The following is a 23467-nucleotide window of genomic DNA, read 5'->3' as shown; positions in this document are numbered from 1 at the left end:
CAGATCAGAAATGTGCAAACTTCTAAGAAGTTAGAGCTTCATTCAGTGACACTATGGACACACACAGGATTATTTGAGACTAATCTGAGTTTACATTTAGGAGTTAAAAGAGACATAACCATGGAGGATCAGGGCTATGAAGCATTTTCCCTATCCCTATTCGACAAAAAGGGAAACTGATAATGGGAAACTTTGAAGTATCTGTGTGCCCGATGGTCAGGAGAGATGTTTTTCACATGAACTTGAAAACAGCACTGAATCAGCATGTGCATTTTTAGGGTTATGGAAGAGTGAGGACTTGAAATATTTTACCCCAATGAGTGAAATGACTTATCTAAAAAATGAACATTTTTTTTATTGCATTTCTAGATTCTCACCCACAGGAACACTCCTTGCCACCCCTTAATAGTCTTTTCATCCCACCATCCTGGTACCCACACATTTGCATGAGGCTCAGACTTAATAGTGTCTCACACCCCTGACTGCTGGAAACTTCGTGTCTAACTAACCTCATGCCCCCTCATTCCTTCCTGCTTATACCCTTTCCTGGTTACTTCCCCAGAAACCATGTGGGTGGCTGGTTCTTGAGTTTAAATATGAGTCTCATTTCTACCCTGGAGCTACCTCTGAGGCAACAGGAAACACTTAAGAAAAATACAATCCACCTCTGAGTGGGTGAATGTCATATCCTTGACCAGAGACATAAATTGTGTTACAACTCAGGGACAAGGTAAAGTGAGGGCTTAGGAATTTCCTAAATGAGCAGAACCAGCTCTATCCCTAAAGTCAGTTCTCTGTCAAATGATTAATAAGGCCTACTCAGATTGAGACAATTCCTACTTCCAGGCACACTGGACTAAGGCTTATGACAGAGTCATGCTATGAGGCAATATCCCACTCTTCAGTCTTGCCCACCTCAAGCCCAACATAGCTACCAAAATAACCTATCTCATCACTTCCACTGTTACTAATAGGATCCTTTACAAATAGCATGTTGGTCTCTGTCCAGAAGGTGTTCCCATCTCTTAGCCTGCTAATCCTGCCCATATGATCAATGAATTAAGAGCTTCTAAAAGCTCCTCCAAATGATCTCTATCTCCGGGCCAAGTCTTTAGATTTAGTGTAGCTTTCAACACCTCTGTGCTGTAAGTTCTGACAAAAACAGCTTGCATCCTTTGGTTTAAGCTCTAACAAAAACAGCTTGAATCCTTTGGTTTATGCTAATGAATGCATTTCTCCCTTTTTATCTCTTCTCCCTTTCCATGTCGGGGAGGGAGACAGCACACTAGGACAAAGACAAATATGGCGATAGTGTGTGGCCAGAGTAGGACCACCATGGGAGGGAATTGGAGGACAAATTACTTTTGATATTTTCCAAGTCACATTTAATGGTTTCACACTAGTCAATTCTTCCCCAAACCCACCTAGCTCAGGAATCAAGTCTTTCCAAAGGATCAAAGGAAACATTTCTGCTTTCAAAGTTTTATTGAGATGTTGGGGAGAAACAGCCAACATATACATTCCTCATTTCGTCACAACTGGCATTTGATCCACATTCCATAGGCTCCTCTCTGGCTTTGATCTAACATCAGTTCTCCTTGGCAGTCCCCCTTCTGTTCTTGTTGCTGCCTGGTGCTGTGTGAAGTGCACCAGGGCAGAGCCTGCTGGGGACTCACAAGTGGGAGCGGTAATTGCGATTGGCTGTGGGAAAAGACAGGTTTGCAACAGAGACACAATTAGAACATTCCCATCAATACTCTTATTGGTCAAATCTGCATTTAGTTATTCGAAATAATCTCAGGCCAAGATTTCAGGGTCCTGTGAGGGCTGCCTCCAAGAGGGAGGGCCTGGCAGCAATGTGTGCCTAAGTTTGGCAGTCTCCTCCCCATTCCTCACTCACCATCATCACCCCGTTTCCTACTTTTCAGGTTGCCCTTACGGTATTTCCTTTTGCTGCCACCTCTCTTGACTCCCTTGTGAGGAGATCGGCTCTTGCTCCTCCTCATGCCATGACTCTTTAATTTGCGGCTGGTCGACATGGTAAGTTCTGCCAAAATGAGGGGCTTTGCAAGGCCTGGGGGCCAGGAGTCTGGGTATTTAAGGCCTTGGCCATTGTGACAGGGAAGGGGCGTGGCTCAGCAGGTAGGTGGGGCTCTACTGTGCTGTCACTCACCTTTGCTGCACTTTGGTCATATATGTGAAATAAGGTGGTCCTTTACATGCAGCTCAAGGGCTTCCCTCAGTTTTGAGGTCCTTTTGATGTTAAGTGAGGCTTTCCCAGAGGTGTTATTGAGCAACTGAATCCCAGCCCTGTGCCAGGCATCGGGGGAGTACAAGAGACCATTCAAATATGCTTCTCCTGCCTGTAGGAAATGTAACAGTCATTGAGTGTGTGTGTGTATGCATCACTGTTTAAGTCTCTCACAGCATCTGGAGATAATAAGTATATTTCTATAAGGACTTGACTCTAGAGAACCCAATTCAATATGATCAAAATAGAAATATTCCTTCTTTTTCGTCTAGGTCAGGATTTCTCAGTCTAGGCACTGTTGACACAATGGGCAGGGTAACTTCTGGTGGGCTGTCTTGTGCATCCTAGGATGTTTGGCAACGTCCCTGGCCTCTACCCACTGGACACTAATGACAACCCAAAATATTCCCAAACATTGCCACCTGTTTCTTTGGGAGGCTGGGGAAGTGAGGGACAAAATGACTCTGGTTCAGAACAATTAACCTAATTGTTTTTTAAAATTCGGTCACAGATATTGATCACATAGCATATGCCATACATTTAGGTGGTAGAAAATTATTGGAGGATAAAATCATGTAGATACTGTGCTCGTGGAACTCTCAGCCCACTAGGGAGAAAGCCATTCATCGGTGTCTACATAAGTCAGTGAATAAGTACTTAGGGAGTCATTTTGGCTGGAGAAGGACAGAGGGAAACTCCCTGCATGGTACAGGATGAGGTTGGAGAGAGAGAGATCAAATCATGATCAAGTACATTGGGAAGCCCTTGAAAATGTTAAGAGGATGGCTTGTGAGATTAGAGGGTGCCAAGTGGGTGATGTATTGACTGGAGGAGCCGTGTAAAGGGAGATGCTACTGTCAACATCAGTGGTTCAGTAGAGAGAAAGATTTGATGATGGCTTAGGTCTGGCCAGGAAGGGTGATTGAGATATAAAGGAGACAAGAGACCAAGACTTGGTAATGGATTGGAGTTGGGAGGTGAAACAGATGGTGTCAATGGTGTGGCTTTTGTTTCTGCATAATGCATTTATCTGGATGCTGGTGCCATTCATGGGGATAAAGGCCAGACATGGGGAGAGTGATGATCATGTACTTGGTATGACATACTGGCTTTGAAGTGCCTTTGACACTTACAAATAGATATATTGAAGGATTATTGGTGTATAAGTCATCCAGCCTTTCCTTTTTCCTCCAGTGTACCTCATAGTAAATGCTTTTGAAAATATTTTTTTTTTTTTTTTTTTTTTGAGGCCGAGTCTTGCTCTTTTGCCCAGGCTGGAGTGCAGTGGCACAGTCTGGGCTCACTGCAACATCCGCCTCCTGTGTTCCAGCATTTCTCCTGCCTCAGCCTCCTGAATAGCTGGGATTACAGAGGCGTGCCACCATGCCCAGCTAATTTTTGTATTTTTAGTCGAGACAGTGTTTCGCCATGTTGGCCAGACTAGTTTTGAACTTCCGATCTCAGGTGATCCTCCCACCTTGGCCTCCCAAAGTGCTGGGATTACAGGCGTGAGCCACTGTGCCCGCCTCATTCAGATTTCTATAGAACTTGTTTGCTATTTCTTCCATTTGTCCCTCCTTCTCTCTCCACTGCCATTATCCTCATACAAGAACTGAGCATCTTGTATGCAGGAGATCCTTAGCAAAAGTTGGTTGAATAGAAGAGCGAATGTAGTTCAAGCCCCACTCCCTGGTTTTCTGATATCTATAGATGGCAAATTGTGTTTTGAAACCCAGATTCCTTGAATAGCCACCATATGTGACACTTTCCATTTTCCTCTTCCAGGCAGGTCTCTCTGGAGACCTTCTGTTGGTGATTTGTTGGTGACTTTTATTCACACAAAGAAGCAGTTCTATAAAACAGACTACTGGCTTGCTTGTTGGTACTCCAGACCTTCTGTGTCCACTCAAGCCTGGTTGTTTCTCCTACAAACATGCCCCCATGAAAGCAGGGACCTCTGTGAAAGCAGGAATTGAGAAATTGGGCTCACCACTGAATATTCCCTGGGAGTTAATCAGTCCTGCCACAGAATAGAAGCTCAGTAAATATTTGTGAAATACATTTGGTCAGTGAATAAAAAGTCCTTCTTTTATTTTTCCAAATCCTGTTCCTTCCCATTTTGCCCCACATTTCTAAGGAAGACTTCCCAACTTACCAAATTTTCACTGTCCTTTGAAACTTCTTCAAAGTTTATTGTCCATATGACCTTGGCTTTAAAGTCTGGACAACAAACCCTAATTGTGTGAAATCGTATTTTATGCCTGCATTGCCAGCCATGTGTGTTAGACTGGTTTCAACAGGAGGTGGTGTGTCTTCGTTCTGGTCCTCACTGGACTTCTCTGGACGTTAGCTCCCTTGTTCTATAAATAAGCAGGTTGGGCTAGGTGATCTCTGAAATGATCTGACTTTGGTGATAGCCTCCTTCTTGTTAGGGACTGTACCTTTTATTTCTACTGCATTTTCCACAGGTACTAGCATGGCCCACACTAGGTGGTCAGTAAATATTTGTTCAGTCTAGCTGCTTTGGTGTATTATGAGGATAGTTCAACACAATCACAGTGACTTTGCACAAGTGGGGGCATTTCTAAGCAGGGAAGAGAGAAGACATTGTCCTCACAACAGGTCCTCTGGTGCTCTGTGCCCACCTCTCATGCCTGACACCATTGGCTATAATGTTTACAGAGGAACTGGCCTCTTTGGTTTGAGAGGTATTTTTCTGGATGGTCCTGAAGATTGGATACTATTTCTCTCCTCAGTCCCTCCCACCCCCAAAAGACCTGCTGTGCCAAGGAGAAGTTGAGATCACAGGGAAGAAGACAGCCAGACTTGGGAACTGATGAAGAAACAAACAAAAACGTCCCCTTTGCCTAGAGTTGAGGAGCAGTTCTGGTTCCAGACACCCATGCTGAGAAACTTGAGCAGCAGAAAACCCAGTGGGGGACGGGGTAGGCGATTCACAGGCACTCAAGGCGAGGGTGTGTGGAGGCTGTTTGGGTTGGCTCCTGTATCGGACCTCCTGGAGTGAGGATGGAGAAGGGCTGAGCATTGGCCACTGCTGCCTGTCTCTGTTTCTCTTTCCATTTCTGCCCCAGTGTTGCTCAAGCTAGCAGCAATTTAGATAGAGCCCAGTGAGCTACTTCTAACCCTTAGCAGGTCCAGGACGAGGCCTTTCCTTGAGAACCATCTGTTAATCCAGTCTGCTGACTGTCTCATCATTTTTTTTCCTGCTATCTTTGCACAGAGAGGACATATGAGTGACTTCAAATAACTCAGCATAGGACTAACAGGGACAGCCCCATAAACCTGTTTCCTTCATACCTTAGCTTCCCTGGTGGGACTTAGCTTTTTTTCCCCTTGATGAAAGGAAATTACTATGTTCTGATCATTGTTGGCACAGAAAGAGAGATAACTAAATTCCTGGTCTTTTGAGAAGAGACACTATCAGCCTTTTCTTTCTTGGGGCTCAGTGATGTCTTGCCTGGAGACAGGTAAATGGACAGGATGGTGTCTGTATCAGACGGGTAGCCAGGGTTGCAGTGTAGGAAAGGGCTTGGAGGCCAGTGCTCTCACTGGTCCCTTTCCTAGGCTAGGAAAGGTAGGCTTAGGGTGTCACTGTTTTGGAAGTCAGATCTCTAGTTAGATTCCATGTCACCTCTGCAATTCAAACTCACTCCATTAATTTTCCCGGGGAGTACAGCGGATGCCTTCATAGGGCTGGATCTTCCCAGCAGGCTGAGACTTGGGGCTTATGAAGAGGGAACATGGAAAAGTTGCTGACAGTCCTTACACATGTCGATGACTCAGTCTGAATCCCTCTCTGAAATCTAAGTCTCTCCAGATGTTGACCTCGGCTGGGAAGCGGGGGCCTTTTACCCCGTTCACATGCACACCCTGTCTTCTCTACTGCTGCTGCTGCTGCTGTTCAAACAGGCCAAAGGGGCGTGGGGACAGGTTGGAGGAGAAGAAAGTGGCTGACAGAGGTGCCTCACCAAGGGGCAGAGCTCTCTGAACTCAGAACACATTCACTGTTTTCAGTAGGGAATAAGAAGAGGCCAGAAACCAAGGCCTAGGGGTGGTTTGCAGAGCAAAAGGGAGGAAGGATCTTAACTCCATACACCTTTTTTTCATCCAGTTCTGGAGGTATAGGCAGCATCTTGGTTCTGAGGATGGCCTGGAGTCTGTCTGAAGATATGGTGGTGTTCCTTCCCGTTTTTCCATCAGGCTTCTCTCCTATTCTTTCTGCTACATTCTCAAATTGTTTTTCAGTAAACAATTTCTGCTTTTTTCAGGAGGAGAGAGATTGGGGTGCTTAAAGTGAGAGATTTATCACAAGAGCAATGGTCATGGGAGGCTCTTAGGATCTACCTTGTCCTGCTTCTTTGGGAGCCAAGAGTCTTATCTCAGGGGACACACCTGGGCAGTGGAAGAGCCAGGATAGTGACAAGATTGCCTACCCCAGGCCAAGGACTGCCTGCTGCACCATAGTGCCTTCCCTACTCGACTTAAAAACAAACCTGTCCTTGAGTCTCCACTCTATTAGCCTTTTCTTTCATGCATGCCTGCTATGATCACAGTGAAGGAACCTAATATTAAAGAGGGAGAACTGGAAAAAAAAGTAGTCCTTCTTAGAGGCAGGGCATGAATTTGGAGGACCTCTGGACAACTTTCAAGTTCTTATTTTGAGAACATTCAAACTTTCATTTGCTTTTAATTATTTTCGGACTTCTGAAAATTGACCATTTCTGTTCCTTTTGTCTTTCCAAGTCCCACTAACAATAAAACTACATGGTATAATGGTGCATAAAGAAAATTCAAATTATATGCTTCAGAGGGTTCTAAATAAAGTTTTCACATTGACCACTAGCCACTAACCTGCCTCCCTTAATCCCCATCTATAACATAGTAACAAAAAATATGTCCTTTTTCCGAACACACTGGAAATATAGTTCCATTCAGCTGTTAAGTTAAAAGTAGGGCTGCATCCCAGGGTGTTAGAAAAGGGTGTTATGGTACAAAAATATCACATATATTAAAATCATTTGGCCTCACGTGGTCACGAATAATATGTTTTAATCCATTCACCAACTGGAGTAAGGAACTTTGAGTTGGAGCATTGCTAGAGAACAATTTTATAATAAATAGACCTTGAGATGAAGGGTAACAGACAAAGTCACAAATCATAGGCAAAGTGAGATCTCAAACCTAGATCTCTTAATCTCCAGTCCAGGCTTCTGCCACTATGCAATGATGCACCGCAATTATAATTTCTGGCCTCTTTTTTATTTTCTGTGCATTTGGTCTGCTTTTCTCTTCTCCCCTTGTGTGCTAAGAGCCATGTACAGGAGACTTGGCCCTCTTAAAATCATCCCACCTGCCAAGGGCCATCAGTTCAGAGTTTTAGGGCACCTGACCCTTTGAAAGCAGGGAAAGAGTTGCCATCAAGGGGGGAAAAGGACCACAGAGACAGGCTGAGGTTGCCACACATGAAGAAGGTCAATGGCTTCATAATTGGTGATTTCAAAGCATTGTGACCATCAGGCTGGTAGAGTGCATTGGATACAGAGATCTGACTAACTCTACTGACCAAGGTTGGGCCAAAAGAGAGCATCACAATGAGCCCTACCTCTTTGACTTGGCTTGCCAAGCCTCCACTTCCTAGTCTTAGTGGTGATTGAGGGAGAAGAACAGGCAGATTCAAAGCATAATTTTACCACATGTCCTGAAACTCTTACGAGACAGAGTTGGCAATGAAGGCTTGCTTGACAGTGTCACTGTCAGGTTTCCCCATTGTTCTTTGGGGTAGAATTCTCATATTTGGAGATCTCAAAAAGTAGGTTTAGTTGTATTTATACTAAATAAAAAGAAAAAAGTAGATCTTTTGCTGCTCTTTCTAATCCTAAAGTTCTGTGGTCCAAAGCACAAAGGTTTAGTAACGCTTCCCTCTTCATTACATTCTTGTTCTGGGGAAGCAGATGGGACTTGCCTACAGAAATGTTCAAAGCAAAGCTTTTGTTTTTAGTAAGGACCAAAGAAAGACCCAGATGCTTTAGAGTGTGGAAATAATCAGATTTTATTGATCAAGAAATTCCAGACACTTGGCAGCCTTATTACTATTATTATTATTATCATTTGGTGGGGAGGAAATGTAGTAGGTCATACCATGGAGATGGAGATGTTCTGGGGTTCTAGTAAGGACCATGTCACCATGTAGAAATATTTGTTTTCTAAGACTACTGCAACAGTGAAAGTGCACTTTCTTCATGTTGCAATAGAGGAAAGACAAAACTGAGGTTTAAAAGTCCCTGGTTAGAGCAGGAGAGCCACAGGAAGTTCTTCAGATGGGCACACAAGGCTAACTTGACATTTTCCAAATTTTCCCTTATGATTTTATTACCTCTTTAGCTCTGGTTTGGCCTAGCTTACTTGCTACTCCCTGTGACATCTGCTTTCTTGTGGGTGTGACTAGCTAGGGCTGGTGTTGTGGGCAGTAAAGGAATTTACCAAGACAATCATAGGTAAAGACAGGCAGATTTATTAGACAAAGTATGAAGGTATGTTGCAAGAAAGCAATGGGCAGCACAGCAAAGAAGGGGCTGTCTGCAAAGAGGCAGGGGCTGGAGGGGAGTTTTATAGGATTTATGTGCAGAATGAGGTTGTGCTGCTGGGTCTATGTGGGGAAGGAGGTCATTGTGCCCACAGGTTGTTTGTGTTTAGCCATTTCTCAGAAAAATTGTTTATTGTTCTCCTCCAACCTGGGGCCGGCCTTGCCCCACCTTGTGTCCTTTCTTTATTGTTGCTTATTAGGACTCCACATGCTCCAGATAAAAAAAGTTATGTCTCCCTAGAACCAGCTACATAATTTGTGAAGTCCAATGCAAAATGAATATGCTAGCCTCTTGCTAAAAAGTTATTAAGAATTTCAAGGTAGTGACAGAAGAGCATAAATCTGGGATCAGTGTGGGTAGGTGGGCACAAGACTGTTTGTGATGCACAGGTCCCATGACTATGAAGCCCACCCTGTCTTTTCTGCCTCACTTAAGCCACTACATATGGCAAATACCAGATAACTAAATTGAAAAAATCTCTATCTTGTTCACTTTTATAGTCCAGGAGAGCTGGTCAAATCTCCTATTCATAATGAGAGATTGATGAATACTTACAAATGACTTGCTTCATACTGAGGCTGTGCCATTTGCCTGAGAATGAACTTAGCCTCTTCATTACTGGTGGGTAAGTTCATTCTTCATTACTGGTGGTCCATGACCATCTCCCCTCTCCCCTCCTCACACACATCCTTTATCCATAGCTGGTACTACTCCTGTCTTCACTTCTCCTACTCAAACCCTCAAGCCTTGCCAATCGCTGCCCTCTTCCTCTTCCTTCTCCTTGCTCTCCTTTAGTGGTGCTTTCTTCTATGCTCCTGTAGGAAACTGGCTGAGTCCTGGGGTACATGCAGCTCTTCTGTATTCTAGTGTGGCTGAATGCACACACTTAGTGCTTATACTTAGTGATGGGAGATGTTAGGGGCCTGAAGGTGGTTTTCCAGTCATTTACCTGAAGATTGTATTCTCAGCTCTGAGACAGAAGGAGCCCAGCTGCAAAGAAGCTAGGCCACTGTGACTGGGTCTTCCCCTCTCTGGGATATCACAAAGTCCATATGAGGTCAGTGAACCAATCTACAAGAGAAGGGCTGAGCAGGGTACCTGGGATGATTTCCTCCAATATTTAGTCAGACTGATTTTCTGGATCCAAGTTTCTCAACTTACTACATGTGGGCAAATCATTATATTTCTCCCAGCCTTAAAAATCTTCAGTAAGTTGAAGAGAGAAGGACTCAGGCTTAATGGCAATCCTATTATTTTACTAATGAGGAGACTAAACACCTAGTTGGAGATCACCTCCTTACTGGCTCAGAGCTTCAGGAAATTGCTCAAGGGTGCACAAATAACTGAACAGCGGAGCTGGGATTTAGATCCACATCTACTTAATTTTAGTGCATGTGCTCTAACTGCTGCCACAGAAGGGATGCAGAGGAAGATGGTCAGTTACCCAGAGGGTGATATCTTTGACTTAATGTTCACCATAAAGACAGCTATCAACAAAAGACTTGAAGTCTAACTTGTTATCTATTGTAGGAAAGTGCCTGCAATATGGTAAGTTCTCTAGTGATATTAAGCCATTTAACCCAAGCCAACTATGGAGTTGGAGAAGAATGGGGTGTGTTATAAAATACTGACATGATTTACATGGAGGGGTAAAGTTTTAATCCTAGACTTCTGCCCTAAGTGAATAGTGAATGACTGCTGAGTAGATACAGGAGCAGGAAATAGACGTGAACAGAAAAAAATTGGTTTTAGTTTTGCATAGGTTGAGTGTCTACCAGATAGGTCCAGTGTCCCCAAGGATGCCCTGTAGACAAATGGGATAGAGACATGGGGTTGAGAGAATGGGGTTGAAAGTAAGGCATGCAAAACTGGAAGCTGTGACACTTGAGGTGGTCAGAGCACTTTTAGGGGACCTACTAAGAGTCAGGCACTGTGAGAGCGCTTGAGGAACCTGATCTCATTTCTCTGTCCTTACCTTAGGTGATTCCTGCAGAGCATCTGACAATCAGAGAAGAGTTAGAATACATTAAGCTCAGCATCACATATGTGGTTTAAATACAACTCTACCTCCTTCTCTTTCTTTCTGTTCTTTTCTGCCTTTGTTGCCCTACCCAGGATTAAAACCTTAAGTCTTATGTTAAAAGAATGACAAGAGAACTGTAGCATTCTCTGCCTCTTGGGTGTCTGCAAGAGGTGGGATATTAGAGGGACACTGGGGGATGCTTGGATGATCACGTCCACCCCTTCACCCCCTGCAAACTCAACATGAAGTTGGCCTTCTTGAAGTGGGTGAATCACTACAGCCCTTGTTCAGGAAGTGTGTTTGAAACCAGGCCTTTAAGGAAGAGAGGAGACGACATTTCTTGGGACCCTCTCGCCAACCTGACCCTTCTGGTTGGCACCACCCAGAGCTACATTGCTTAGGCTTGAAGCTCAGGTGTGTTGTTGGGCTCTTCCCCCTTTATGAGACCCATGTTTCTATGATGCCCGGTGGCAGCCCTTCATCAGCCTTTGGGCTACATCATTGTGGAGGTGGCTGGAGTCTCTTTTTTCATGCAAATTGCTGCCCAGTGAAACTTCATAAAGCAAGGCTAATCATGTTACTCTTCAGTTCAATCTGAGAAACTCTTTATTGTCTACAAGATGTAGACATTTTGACTAAAGTGTTTCAATTTCCATATCCCCATCCCCAACGCCAACCTGGCTTTTTAGCCATGTCCTTTATTTCCTTCAGGGAACCTCTGTTCTAACCAAACTGGGTTATTTAAAAAGTAGAAAAAGTACAGGTGTTCATAGGAAATTCAGTGATTTGTACTATTTTTTTTCATCTTCACCTATTAAACTTCCATATGTGTTTCAAGACTCAAAACAAAGGCCCTATACTCCATGGTTACTTCTTTACTTGGTTACATTTTTTTTTTTTTTTTTTTTTTTTTTTTTGAGACGGAGTCTCGCTTGGTCGCCCAGGCTGGAGTGCACTGGCCGGATCTCGGCTCACTGCAAGCTCCGCCTCCCGAGTTTACGCCATTCTCCTGCCTCAGCCTCCCCAGTAGCTGGGACTACAGGCGCCCACCACCTCGCCCGGCTAGTTTTTTTGTATTTTTTAGTAGAGACGGGGTTTCACCGGGTTAGCCAGGATAGTCTCCATCTCCTGACCTCGTGATCCGCCCGTCTCGGCCTCCCAAAGTGCTGGGATTACAGGCTTGAGCCACCGCGCCCGGCGCTTGGTTACATTTTATATCTACCAATAGAAGATGCCTTCTCCGGCCAGATATAAGCTTCTTGAAGTTGAAGCTATATTTCCGTGGGGCTCTAGGGGATGGGGCAGGGGTAGTAGATTTAAAAAATGAACTGGAATAGAGCTTTAAATTTTACATTTTGGGGACTTAGAGTAGAACTTAGGGGAGGGCTGGGGGGAAGATTACAAAGGGAGCACAGTAGAACGTACTTATTATCTTGATTTGTAGTAATGGTTTATGGGTGTATACCTATGTCAAAACTTACCAAATTGTACACTTAAAATATGTGCAGTTAATTGTATATCAATTATACTTCAATACATTCATTTAAAAAGTGTACATTGTTCAAATCCTCCCTCAGGAGCTCTTTCTAGAAGTAAGGCAATGAAACCAGGAATATATGCCTAAATGTGTCAGCAGACAAAGGCTTTAAAAATGCTAGACTTGTATTTGAAAGGCATAAAGAATTTTGCTTGGTTTCTGTAATTCATGGGGGTTCCAATGGGCTATCCTGATAGGAAGCCAGCTGATTTAAGGAATCCTAATAGGCATTTTCTTAATTTTATCCAACATTTCAGTACTGCCTCAACCACTCAACCAAGCTCTCATGTTGACTTTCAGCCATTGTGACAAGGCACCATCAATCATCATGTCCCTTTACCAGGAGGGTCCATGTCATAAGCCACTATATAAAGGAAATGATGGGTGGACTGCTTTGGACAAATGGATTTAGGGTAGGAGAGAGGGACAACAGTGGGAGCAGGCAGATATTGCTATTTCAACAAAAACCTCGTGCTGACCAGAGCTGAGGAACAGAAGATGATGAAGGCCTGCAGATGTAGGTGTTCAGCATGTCATCTGAAATATTCCCCACAGACGCAAAAAGCAAGGAAATTATCTCTGAAAAGGAATGAGAAGACAAGGTATTGATGACATTTTCTGATTATAAAGGGGACTCTCAGGACTGAGGAATTGTCACCCATGCTTGGCCAGTCTCCCAAACTGTCATGCCTCTTCAAAAGCAAAGATCTCCTATCACCTTCTAAAGACTGGCCCCGGTACTTCTCTAACAATCCCTTCCCTCACCAACACCCACCCACCAATAAAAAACAACCACCCAACTCTCTCCCTGCTTCCCCACAAGTCCTGTGGAGAGCCAGGCTTTCTGTGCTCATGGCTTGTCTTCTTTGTGCTGTAGAGCCTCCTTCTAATCTTGTCCATGCAGTAAAAAGAGATCACACAAACCCTGGACCTACCTCTTTGAGGTGGGACTCAAACTCTTTGAAGGTCTGTTATTTGATGGAATCTCTGGGAAACTGAGTTGGGAAGGTCCCTATATGAAAAACACATGGGTTTTTGGAGTGTACATCTTTAATATTCTTATTTGTCTCTTTAGTCAGCAGAATATGTCAATGTTTTGGTTGAAGAAGCTGCTTGAATCTGGGCTTTTCTGAGCCATGTGTTCTCCCACAACCAGCACAAAGAAAGGCTTTTGGTACAGGCCCAAGACCACCATAATCATCATTGATTATTCCTCTCCACCCCAGTGTCTCTAAATAAAATTTCTCTTCTTTCGCTGACAAAGGTGTTTTTGAGTGTTACTGTTCAGCTGAAGAGTGACGTTGGGTGTGATAAGTAGAGGGAGAACCACATGAGTCAGGAGGAAATATGTAGTTTACCCTTTTTTTCCTGTTTGAAAGATTTACTATGATGTTTGTGGTTGGGCTTGGGTTTGGGATAAATTGAGGTGCTTTCTGGATATGGTAAGGGCTTATTTGGTTTGATAGACCATCTAAACAAGTCCAGTGCAGGCTGAGACAGGTGAACCACCAGATCACCATCAGCTCACACTTCTCATTCATTTGTTAGCAGAAATGAAGATGCTTGTTTTCCTAGAAACAAGCCCAGGTCATCCATCATGAAGTCCCGGAATTATAAATGTGAGGAAGTGCAAAGACACAACATACGCTTACAAAGGCATATGTACATTTGGAACTCTTTAAAGGACAACATCCTCGAGCTTCTCCTGTTAGTATACTCTGGATATAATGTAGTGTTTGGGCAATTTGGGATCAAATAATTCTTATAGCTTTATAGAATCCCTTGTGTAATTAAATGTGAACCTTGTATAACTTATGTAAAGGTACCAAATCATCTCTTACTCCCAATCCATTACCACTAAACTGCAGAAGTTCTGCTAAGCACAGCTTGCCGCCCCCCGAGAATCATAAATGCAATCTTTAAAAACCATTTACCAGCAAGACCAAAGCTAATCTGTAAGGTTGGGGCCTCACAACTCAATTCTCTATTTCCTTTGGAACATGAAAGATGCAGAAACTGCCTTTTTCTTGTTTGGCTGACTTAGGTGGGTCCCAGGGTTTTGTCCTATTTCCTAGATGTTGATGAGCTTCTTGCATTTCTTTGATGATTGCTTTTGCTCTTTGGTGGTCACATTCAGTCTTAGTGTAGGGGTGTGGAGAGATGGCAATTTACTGCTTAAAGATGTTACGGCAGGTGTTCCTGGGCGCAAGAGCGGAGTGTCCTGAGGTAGTGTATGTAGTAATAATACAAGTCGCTCTTGTGGTAGCAGGCTGTAGTAATATAGCTATATCATTGGATATAAGCATGTCTTATGGTAGTAGGTCATGGTAACGGGTTACAGGTACCTCTGGTAGTAACTGGCTACAGTAATGGGTTATAAGTCTGTCTGGCAGTAGTAGGCTGTAATCATGTTGTGCATACACTGACATAATCTCAGGGAGAAGGCAAAGGCAAAGAGGTCAATAGCCTTCCCTGCGTCATTCTGGCGCAGTCCTCCACACCACCCTCACTATTTTCGCTACATTTACATAGGACATGTTTTACTATTGAATAATGCCCATGTGCCAGGTCCTGTTCACATGTCTATGTACTCTAAGAAATGTACGTATAGTATACATAGTCTAAGATATATAGTCCAGGAGAAAACCAGAATAAATCTAATAGTACCAGGAGATCTATCACATGTTCAAACTTGAAACTTAGAAGAAAATTTTGTAATTGATAATTGTGGAGAACTATAGGATGTGAAACATTTGAATCTTCTGTCTAGGGCATTCAATATTTATTGATGAAAGTCTTGTATGAGGTAAGCAACCATGACCCAAGTTATACCTTACAGCAGCTTTTGTGAGTTATGCGAGGTGATAGGGCCACTTGAGAGAGCACCCACAGAGTTATAGGGCCAGATAGCAGATGTTTTATTCTTTGCAGGTGATAGCAGCCATAGTAAGTGAATGGCTCTGACTTTGTTTTAGTTAAACTTTGCTGGATTTGGCCTGTAGACAGCAGTTTGTCAGGCCCTGCCCTAGAGCCTGTGGAATCATTATTTCATTTATCTCAGTTGTAGCATTGAGGTAATCAGGGTCCCAATTTCATAATTGAAACAGGTGGAATGATGAACTTGCTTAAGATCATACAGCTGAGGATGTGCTTGAATTAAGACCCAAGTCAGGGTGGTGCTATTATACCTTCAAAAAAGTCACACAAAGGAAGAGGTACGTAGAGCTGGCTGGCAGGGTTCTATCTACCCTCACTCCTCCAGCCCCTGGGAGGTTGGATCTTCTTCTCCTGATCTCACCTAAGTGTCAATATTATGCTTCCTTTTCCTAAGAGTTTCATTAACCCTTTGCGGTAGCTTGTTACTTCTACTCAGGGGCTTCTTCCTCTTTCTGGATACCTTTGTGCAGTAGGCTATCTTTATACTTGTCTTCATGGGACTGGTAGTTTTATATTTCTGGTAAAAGGGTCTTTTAAGGAGCATAGGGAAGTAGGGCTAGGGGACAGAACCTACTAGTCCTAAGCCAGATGCTACTCAGGCAATTAAATCAGTGACAGGAGGAGGCAGCTATCAGGTCAGGGCTTTGTATGATGCAATAAGGGTCATAATGTTATAGCCACCATTATCCTCTATAACTCATCATATCAGGTGCTGAAACTGGTCCCAGATTAGAGAGCATAAGCTTGTGAATCTGAGTACAGTCCCTCTTGCTCATTTATAACTCATGACCTAACACTTTTCTCCAGTCTTTCTGCTTTTCAAAATTTTATAGTTGTCCATTATGGTGCACTTTCAATACATTCTCCAATAACAGAAGATAACTCTCATAGCTTATGTCCAAACTGGTGGCCCAAGAACCGAAACAGCCCACAAATATGTTTCCTTTGACGTCCTATGCAGGCCAATATGGAGTGAGCAGAAAACATTTGGATTAGTTGCCACCATGGAAAAGTCAGGAACTTTCATGTAAAATCCAGATATTTGACTTCTTGGTTGCTCTTAAAAATGTGCAATGTCTATCAATACTAGATTTTAACTGGTTTGTGCTCAGAAGCATCTTTCGGAAGAGGCACGTACTTGTCAATTTGCCTGTCTCCACAAATCCCTGCTTGTGTTACTTTATACTACCTGCCTGAGCTCTGAAGACATTTGATTTTGTAACCTCTGTCCTAAACTTTTGGTAGCTAGCACTACCAGCTGTGTTGGTTTCATCGCTCTCTTGCCCACATTTATCAAACAGTAAAGAGGACAGTTTGATATTCTAGGTAGGGGATCCAAGGACAAGCCTCTGGAATTGTATACAGGGCAACCTGCTTTTTGGATCTTTATTCAGATCACTGGGACCACACATTATCAAGTCTATCTCATTGCTAGCCTCAGAATCCCTTCTTTTTCCTGAAGAATAGTTTGAAATTAATGAGGAAATTACAAGAATTGTAACCACAGAGAAGAGAATCAGTTGTCTGTCTGGATGTGACTTGGGCTCCAAATTGGGACAGAAGACTCATAACACATTATAGTCCTCCTGCCCCTGACACTCATTATTATTTTTTGGTGCGTATAACACTGTGTTCTCTAAATGCTTTCTTGATAGCTGGGACAGCAGGAACATTGTGTTAGGCAGAGGAATTGCCTTAAACAGGTCCTGGACCTGTGAGTCTTTTTCCAGTTTTGTGATTCCCTGAAGGGCGGGGACCCTGACTGACCTCTACCTGCATTGTTGGTGTATGACAATAACAATGGCAGCGATGAGATGATAATGTTGGAGCAAGACAACTCACTGGATTATTCGTTTGTGTATATTCTCAATATATTTCCCCTCCCCTCTTTGAAGCAGAGAGCCACATTTTCATTTTGTGTTTTCCTGCTTTGGGTGGGGGATGAAATGAGCTCTTTGTACATAATTCCCTTCCTGAGTTTTTGGTATTCAAAATCCATAATTTCCTTGCTGGGTATTTGATATTATTGGTATGTTTTGGGGGCAACTTAATTTTATCTCACCTTCCAATACAACCTGAGATAAGAACTTGAGTCCAGGCTTTGTAATGGGAGGTAGATTATAGGAAGCAGAAGGGAGGGGACAGGCCACGTGGGACAGGGAAGGAAGAGAATAAAGAATATGTTACTGAGCTGAGTATTGTCATCAGCAACTGGGGTTCAATCCTGCTGGAGACCCTCTGAGAAACTGTGGAATGCACCTTAGAATTATCTCTCCAGATGCGGGGAGGCTGGGACATGTAATGGATTTCCATCCTCTCCTAGTTGAAGGTTTCCTCTGGGAATGTTAACTGCCCCCTGGGCTGCCTAGCACCTTTGATAGGTAGGAATACTTGCTCCCTGATATATTATTCTCTGCCTTTTTAGGGCCTCAGCCAAAACGGAGACAGAAAATGCATCATGCTAACATTGTTGTATGTGTGTGTCTGACTACATAATACTCTATCATTTTGTTTTATACAATCTATGAACCAACATCTTATATTTACTGCAGTTCTAATTATTTTTATTAAAATGTATACAAAAATTTACATCTTTCTTCAGTATTGTCTGTATTTTTTATATTTTCTTAGGATACAGCTTATAAAAGTGGATTTATAGGGTCAAATGGGTTACATGTTTTCTAAATTGCTTTTCAGAGACGTTTCATTGACCTGTAGTCCCATCAGCAGTGTGAGAGAGCATTAAAGGTGAACTTTGGCAATGACCTGGCATGGGTGACTAAGAGAGGTTGTAAACTCTTATTGCTCAGAGGACTTTCAGCACAGTGGAGGCCTCTATTTATTTGGGGTAGGTTAGAGCACTATTCTATGTGAATAGAAAATGTATGAAGGACATTCATTCCGGATTCCTTGTCTTCCCTGGATTCTAAAAGTGCTTCTTCATAGTATCAGCTGAACTAAGCATATACAAAACACATAAAATAGATTCTTCAAAGACAATTCCATTTTGAGATATTTAATAGAGTTTTCAAAGGTTCTGAATTTACCTTCCCATCATTACACCCTTATTTTCTGTGTATCCATGTACTAAATGGGTTACCAGGTGTTCCATGTTCACATTTCTAAGATTATGTGGGAAATGATAACTCAGATACATATTAGAACTCTTGAAATTTTGATTTACATGACCAAGCACCTTGTAGAAGTTCTGACAGTTGATTGATAGAATTGGAGCCCAGTTTCCCTTTGTCCCTTTTGTTTCCCAGGAGTTAAACTAGAAAATCAGAGGAAAAGATTAAAAAGTGGAGATCAAGAGAAAGAGGGAAAAACAAAGACCAGAATAAACAAAATTTCAATTCATCCCCTGGATCAGTGAGCACAAGCCATGCTTCTTGATTCGAACTCAGGTGAAGGTTGAAATGCAGCCACATCTATATTTTCCAATGCCTTATCTGTCTTCCTTTGCTTCTCTTATTTTATAGACTCAAAGCACCTTCATGTCTATCATCAACAATAAATGGGCCTGGTATCATTGGAAATGTGAAAAATAGAACGTAAGAATTTTCAATCCCCCAAAGAAACCCTGGCTCCTCCATTATCTCTGAGGTTTCCCATAAGATCTCTTAAAAGTTTGTTGTTTTCCAATGAGAACACATGGACACAGGGAGGGGGACATCACACACTGGGACCATTTAGGGGGTGGGGAGCAAGGGGAGGGAGATCATTAGGACAAATACCTAAGCCATGTGGGGCTTGAAACCTAGATGACAGATTGATGGGTGCAGCAAACCATTATGCACATGTATACCTATGTAACAAACCTGCACGTTCTACACGTGCATCTCAGAACTTAAAGCAAAAAAAAAAAAAAAAGGGTGTTGTTTTCATGGAAGAGGTGAACTAATTTCCAAACCAGTTGATCCCCACCACTGTCTAACACAGGCCATTCCTCCAGAGCACGTGGGGGAGCTGTTGTGCCACTCAGTCCTGGCACCAGTCTCTTTCCAAGAAGAATGTGAACATGAACATATATACCCAACCATCCAGAAACAAGGTTCTTAGTACGTACTAGTCACAAGAGCAGGATGTTTGAAATTGGTAAGGTCCTAGAGTTTTCAGAACTATGGAGGCCAGTGGAGCATGGGGGCAAAATGCAGTGTTCATTGCACTGTATTCTGTTGCATCTCCAAGCTTCTCCTTTTAAGCACAACAACTCGCTGAAAGTGTTTTGTTTCATGATGAAGTCTGCAGACAAAATAAGTGAAAAACGAAGCCCTCCTAAAGTAATAAAGAGAGAGCACCTTAGGAAGAAGAGATACAGACAAAACCTCTTTGCCACAGTATGGCTTACATTTTAGTTTTCCTGATTTCCTGGGAGTTTTATTCACTGATATTTTCCAAGAACCTAGACCCATGGCGAGAACAGTAGATGATCAATAAATACTTGTTGAACAAAAGAATGACTCCAGTTCCAGGGCTAGTCCTGGCCACTCTTTGATCACTTGGTCCCTCTGTGATTTCGTTTCCTCATCTGTTAATGTCTGCTAGTGGGTGGGAGGAGAGGGGAAGGTTGTAATAGCCAGTCCCTGAGATCCTCTCTATTTGGGATGGTGTGTGGTTTCCGTAGTCAAGGTCCTAGTTGGTTAAGTGACTTAAGTAGGCATCTTCTTTACTGTTTCCCAGAATAAACTAACCCATATAGGAAAGAGAACAGTTCCATTCCTGAGTATGGGCATCAGAGTATGAGCGAGTTGAATCAAAGTAGATCTCTTTCAGTTTTAGCTTTGCCCTCTGTTAATTTCAAGCTATTCCTGAAATTCATATACATGGCGGTAATATGGTTCTAGTGTTTCTGTAGGTGAATAAATTTAATTCCATCTCTGTAAGGCAGCCTCTAGTTTGGCCTGGCCAGTGCTCCTTCCTATTTACTTTCTGTTCCTCATCATGTTTTCCGCTCCTATCAGTATCACATAGCAATGCTTTCTCACCCTAGCAGTGGCAGTTCCTTCCAGTAGCAGCCAGGGATACCAGTTTGCAGTTTTGTCAACACTTGTAGAACTAGGTCCATTGTTCTCCCGCAGAAACACCATCGGCCGTCATCTGGCTCAGGGGTTTGGGTCCCAGCATGGTGAGCCCTCCCCTTCAGCCCCAGCAGAGAAGCAGCTCCTTTTCTAAGGGGTGCAGATCAGCTCTGTGAGTGTCTCCCTTCAAGCTTTTAAGTTTTATAATTCTAATGCTCCCTTGTGTTCCCCTAGACTAAAGATATTAGCTGCTTATAATTGCTACCTCTTCGATACCTTAATAATATCCCCTTTAGCCTTTTCTGTTCCTAATACTGTGAATAATTCTTTATATTAAATTCTCTCTGTTAAAATAACTGGTGTGATTTGTTGTCTGAGACTAGATCCTGACTGATATATGCCCTGGAACAAGGGAGCCAGGGGTTATCCCATGAGGTCATAGGTTCCTGGGCATATCAGGTTCTCTGCTTGTATGCAAGTGAAGTGGCTCTAGTAGGCCAAAGGTGGCCCTCCAAAGAGTAGTCACCCATAGGGGTCACTTGGGAAGAGAAAGCACAACAAAACTGGAGGAGTGTGCAAAGAACCTCCTGGGAGATCTGCACAGAGATGGTGGTTTCAGCTATGTGGACATAAAAAAAGCCAACTTACCATACCGACAGGCTGTAAGGGCCAGATGGGTGATTCAGGCATGGTGCTTTGGGAGTTCCAAGAAGGGAAATGTCAATAAAGTTAAGGAGAATCAGAAAGTTTCTCAGAGGAGGTTGAGTGGGAAAGATAAACAGGGCTTTTCAGTCTGGAAAACTAGCCACAAGCAGGGAGCCTCATACACAAGGCCAAGGAACTTGGCTTTGCTTCTGTGTGGGCATCTTATCATGATATCGCCCTCAAAAGTCATACTATATATATGACTCAGTCACTGTGTACACCACCCAGCAGGCCCCAGGAATAAGTCAGGGTTGAGACAAAAAGATTTGTTTGCTAAAGAAAGGGACTCGCCTTTCCCGCACTAGCTTTAGATGATCCTGAGATGGCACCCTGTCTGTGGGCTACTCTGAGAAGAGACATCTGACTTGGTTTAATTTTTAGCAAAATCTGCAATTGATAATAGGATGTCAGACAGTGGGAGGAGTGTTGATGGGTGATCTGCAGAGAGTGCTGGTCATGACATTTGGCTTTCCATCCCCTTTGGCTTTCCACCCATGCCATCTTGATTTCTTTAGTGAAACAACTAAGCAATTGGACACACCTTGTTTGTATGCCTACTCCATATCTCTCCCAAACCCAGCTGGGGATAGTATGCATCATCTCCTTTACATAACAGATTTTCCAGGATGGTCCCAATCGAAAATATGTTGGTTTCGGAGTATCCAAGTATGCAAGAGCTGCTAATTCATGCCTCAGTATTAACAATATGTCTCTCTCAACATTTAAATAACAGAAGTAATACATTGACCTTAGAAGCCAAAAAAATTGGTGCAGCTCCAAATAAAAGTAATAAATATATTCAGCCACAAAGTCACAGTGGCTTCGTTGCACAACATTAAAAGGCACAGGCCCTTCCCTCACGGGGCCTGTGGTTTAGTGGGTGAAGCTTCCTTGTCTTGCCTTATGATTTGGTATTTTGCTGCCAATGTAGGCAGCTGTCACAGAGGTAGGAACAGGTGGGCGATCTCCATCTTTCCTTGGTCCTGTGGGTAAAGGGGAAAGGAAAGGAAGAGGGCAAATAAAGTGTGTGATGATGGGGGGACTTTCTGGAAAAATAGGGGATTGCTGGTTTCCCCACGTTGGTGATTGGGCCTGGCAGACATGGCCCTCCTGGCAGGAATGAGGCTTAGAGAGAGTGACAGCAAGTATGCAGGAGGCTGCTGAATCACTCGTGAGAAGTGAAGTCCCCATTGTGACTCTTATCTCCAAACCCCACTTGCTCAGCGTGGACAGGGCTTCAGGATGAGGTTCTGCCTCTGTCCTCAACTGGGCGTTATGGAATGTGGAAGTACCAAAGGGGTAGAGGAAGGTGGAGGTGGAGAAGTTCTACAGAAAGAAGAAGAATGTGAAGGCGGAAGCAGAGGGAGAGCAGGAAGAGAAGAGAGTGTTGAGGAGGCAAGAGGAAAGGGGCAGGAAGGCCTAGAAGACAAGAATAGCACCAGAGGGCCTTTGTTCCCTGTCTCCTGGGGCAAAGGCATCCTGGGTGGACCAGGAACCTTTGCTCCCTTTTGTCCTTACCAGCCCTGGAGAAGCACATCAACCCTCCAGGCTGTCCAGGCCCAGAGTGGGCGTTGGGAAGAAGGCTTAGAAGGAGCTTTATTGGAAGGCCTGGGGGCTTTCCGTAGGCTGCAGAAATCATTTGAGGTCTGGGGAAAGAGACTTCTCAGGCCCCTTCCTGCCTCCAGGAGCCTGGCCTGCCTGGCTGTTGGCCACAAGAGCAGGGCCCATCTCTCCTCCCCACTGCACACCCCACAAGCCAGTCATCTGCCTTTTTTCTCCCTCCCCCCTCTACTTCCCCACCCCTTCAAGTTCTCAGAACTGGCTCCCATTATATTCCAGGAAATGGCTGGTGCAACTTTGTAACCAAATCCGCTCAAATCCCTTTGTATATCTTCTCTGCTCCCTTGCCCCCTTCTTGATGTCCTTCATGGTTGTGTCCGGTTACAGAGTAGAGACCGGCCAGGGCAGGCTGGCCCTGGCACATGCAGTCAGATCTGAGTCAGGCAACAGCACCCAGGGCCAAATTGTGTCAAAGCAAAGTGAGCCGTTCAAGTCTTGGGGACTCTGACCCTTTTCCCACTCCACCAAGAATTTATCTGTGCAACGTTGGGCATGTTGTTTTTGCTCTGGGGATCTCAGCTTTTCTCACCTGCAATATTAGGAGAACCTGCCTTTGGCCAACTCCATGATTTATTGGTGACAGTCAAGTGGGAGAAAGCATATGTGTCTGGCAGGACACCTGGAGGAGAGAGGGGGTTTCTGACTCAGCAACTTCTGTGTGGAGACCCAAGACCCACAGAATTCTAGCCCAGGCAGGGGTCTGCCCCTCTCTCACTTGTGGGACCCTGAAGCTGTCATTTGACAGCAGAAATAGTGATGCAGTGTAGG

General features: G+C 43.7%; 1 protein-coding gene and 1 long non-coding RNA gene across 2 annotated transcripts; one reads left to right on the top strand and one right to left on the bottom strand.

Moving 5' to 3' along the window:
- Positions 1–1466: 1466 nt before the first annotated feature.
- On the bottom strand, positions 1467–2063 carry TNP1 (transition protein 1). Its single transcript, XM_010362311.2, has 2 exons — positions 1901–2063; positions 1467–1701 (listed from the first exon to the last, which is right to left on the bottom strand). Exons 1-2 carry the CDS (start codon positions 2037–2039, stop codon positions 1673–1675), a joined length of 168 nt encoding a protein of 55 aa, XP_010360613.1. The 5' UTR covers positions 2040–2063; the 3' UTR covers positions 1467–1672.
- Positions 2064–12532: 10469 nt separating this feature from the next.
- LOC104661611 lies at positions 12533–13675 on the top strand. The gene is made up of 2 exons (XR_747876.2): positions 12533–13018; positions 13492–13675. It is a non-coding gene; the product is annotated as an uncharacterized LOC104661611 (long non-coding RNA).
- Positions 13676–23467: the final 9792 nt, after the last annotated feature.

This window comes from Rhinopithecus roxellana, chromosome 14 (assembly GCF_007565055.1).
Source record: "Rhinopithecus roxellana isolate Shanxi Qingling chromosome 14, ASM756505v1, whole genome shotgun sequence".
NCBI classification, from domain to species: domain Eukaryota; kingdom Metazoa; phylum Chordata; class Mammalia; order Primates; family Cercopithecidae; genus Rhinopithecus; species Rhinopithecus roxellana.
Note: the sequence above shows the minus strand (reverse complement) of the source record. Positions and strands in the feature narration are given on the sequence as shown.

Excerpts from the sequence above, each read along its gene's own strand:
- TNP1 (XM_010362311.2), bottom strand. The coding sequence starts at position 2,039 with ATGTCGACCAGCCGCAAATTAAAGAGTCATGGCATGAGGAGGAGCAAG. Across the intron at positions 1,702-1,900 it reads TAGGAAACGGGGTGATGATG|CCAATCGCAATTACCGCTCC; the intron begins GTGAGTGAGGAA and ends CTTTTCCCACAG.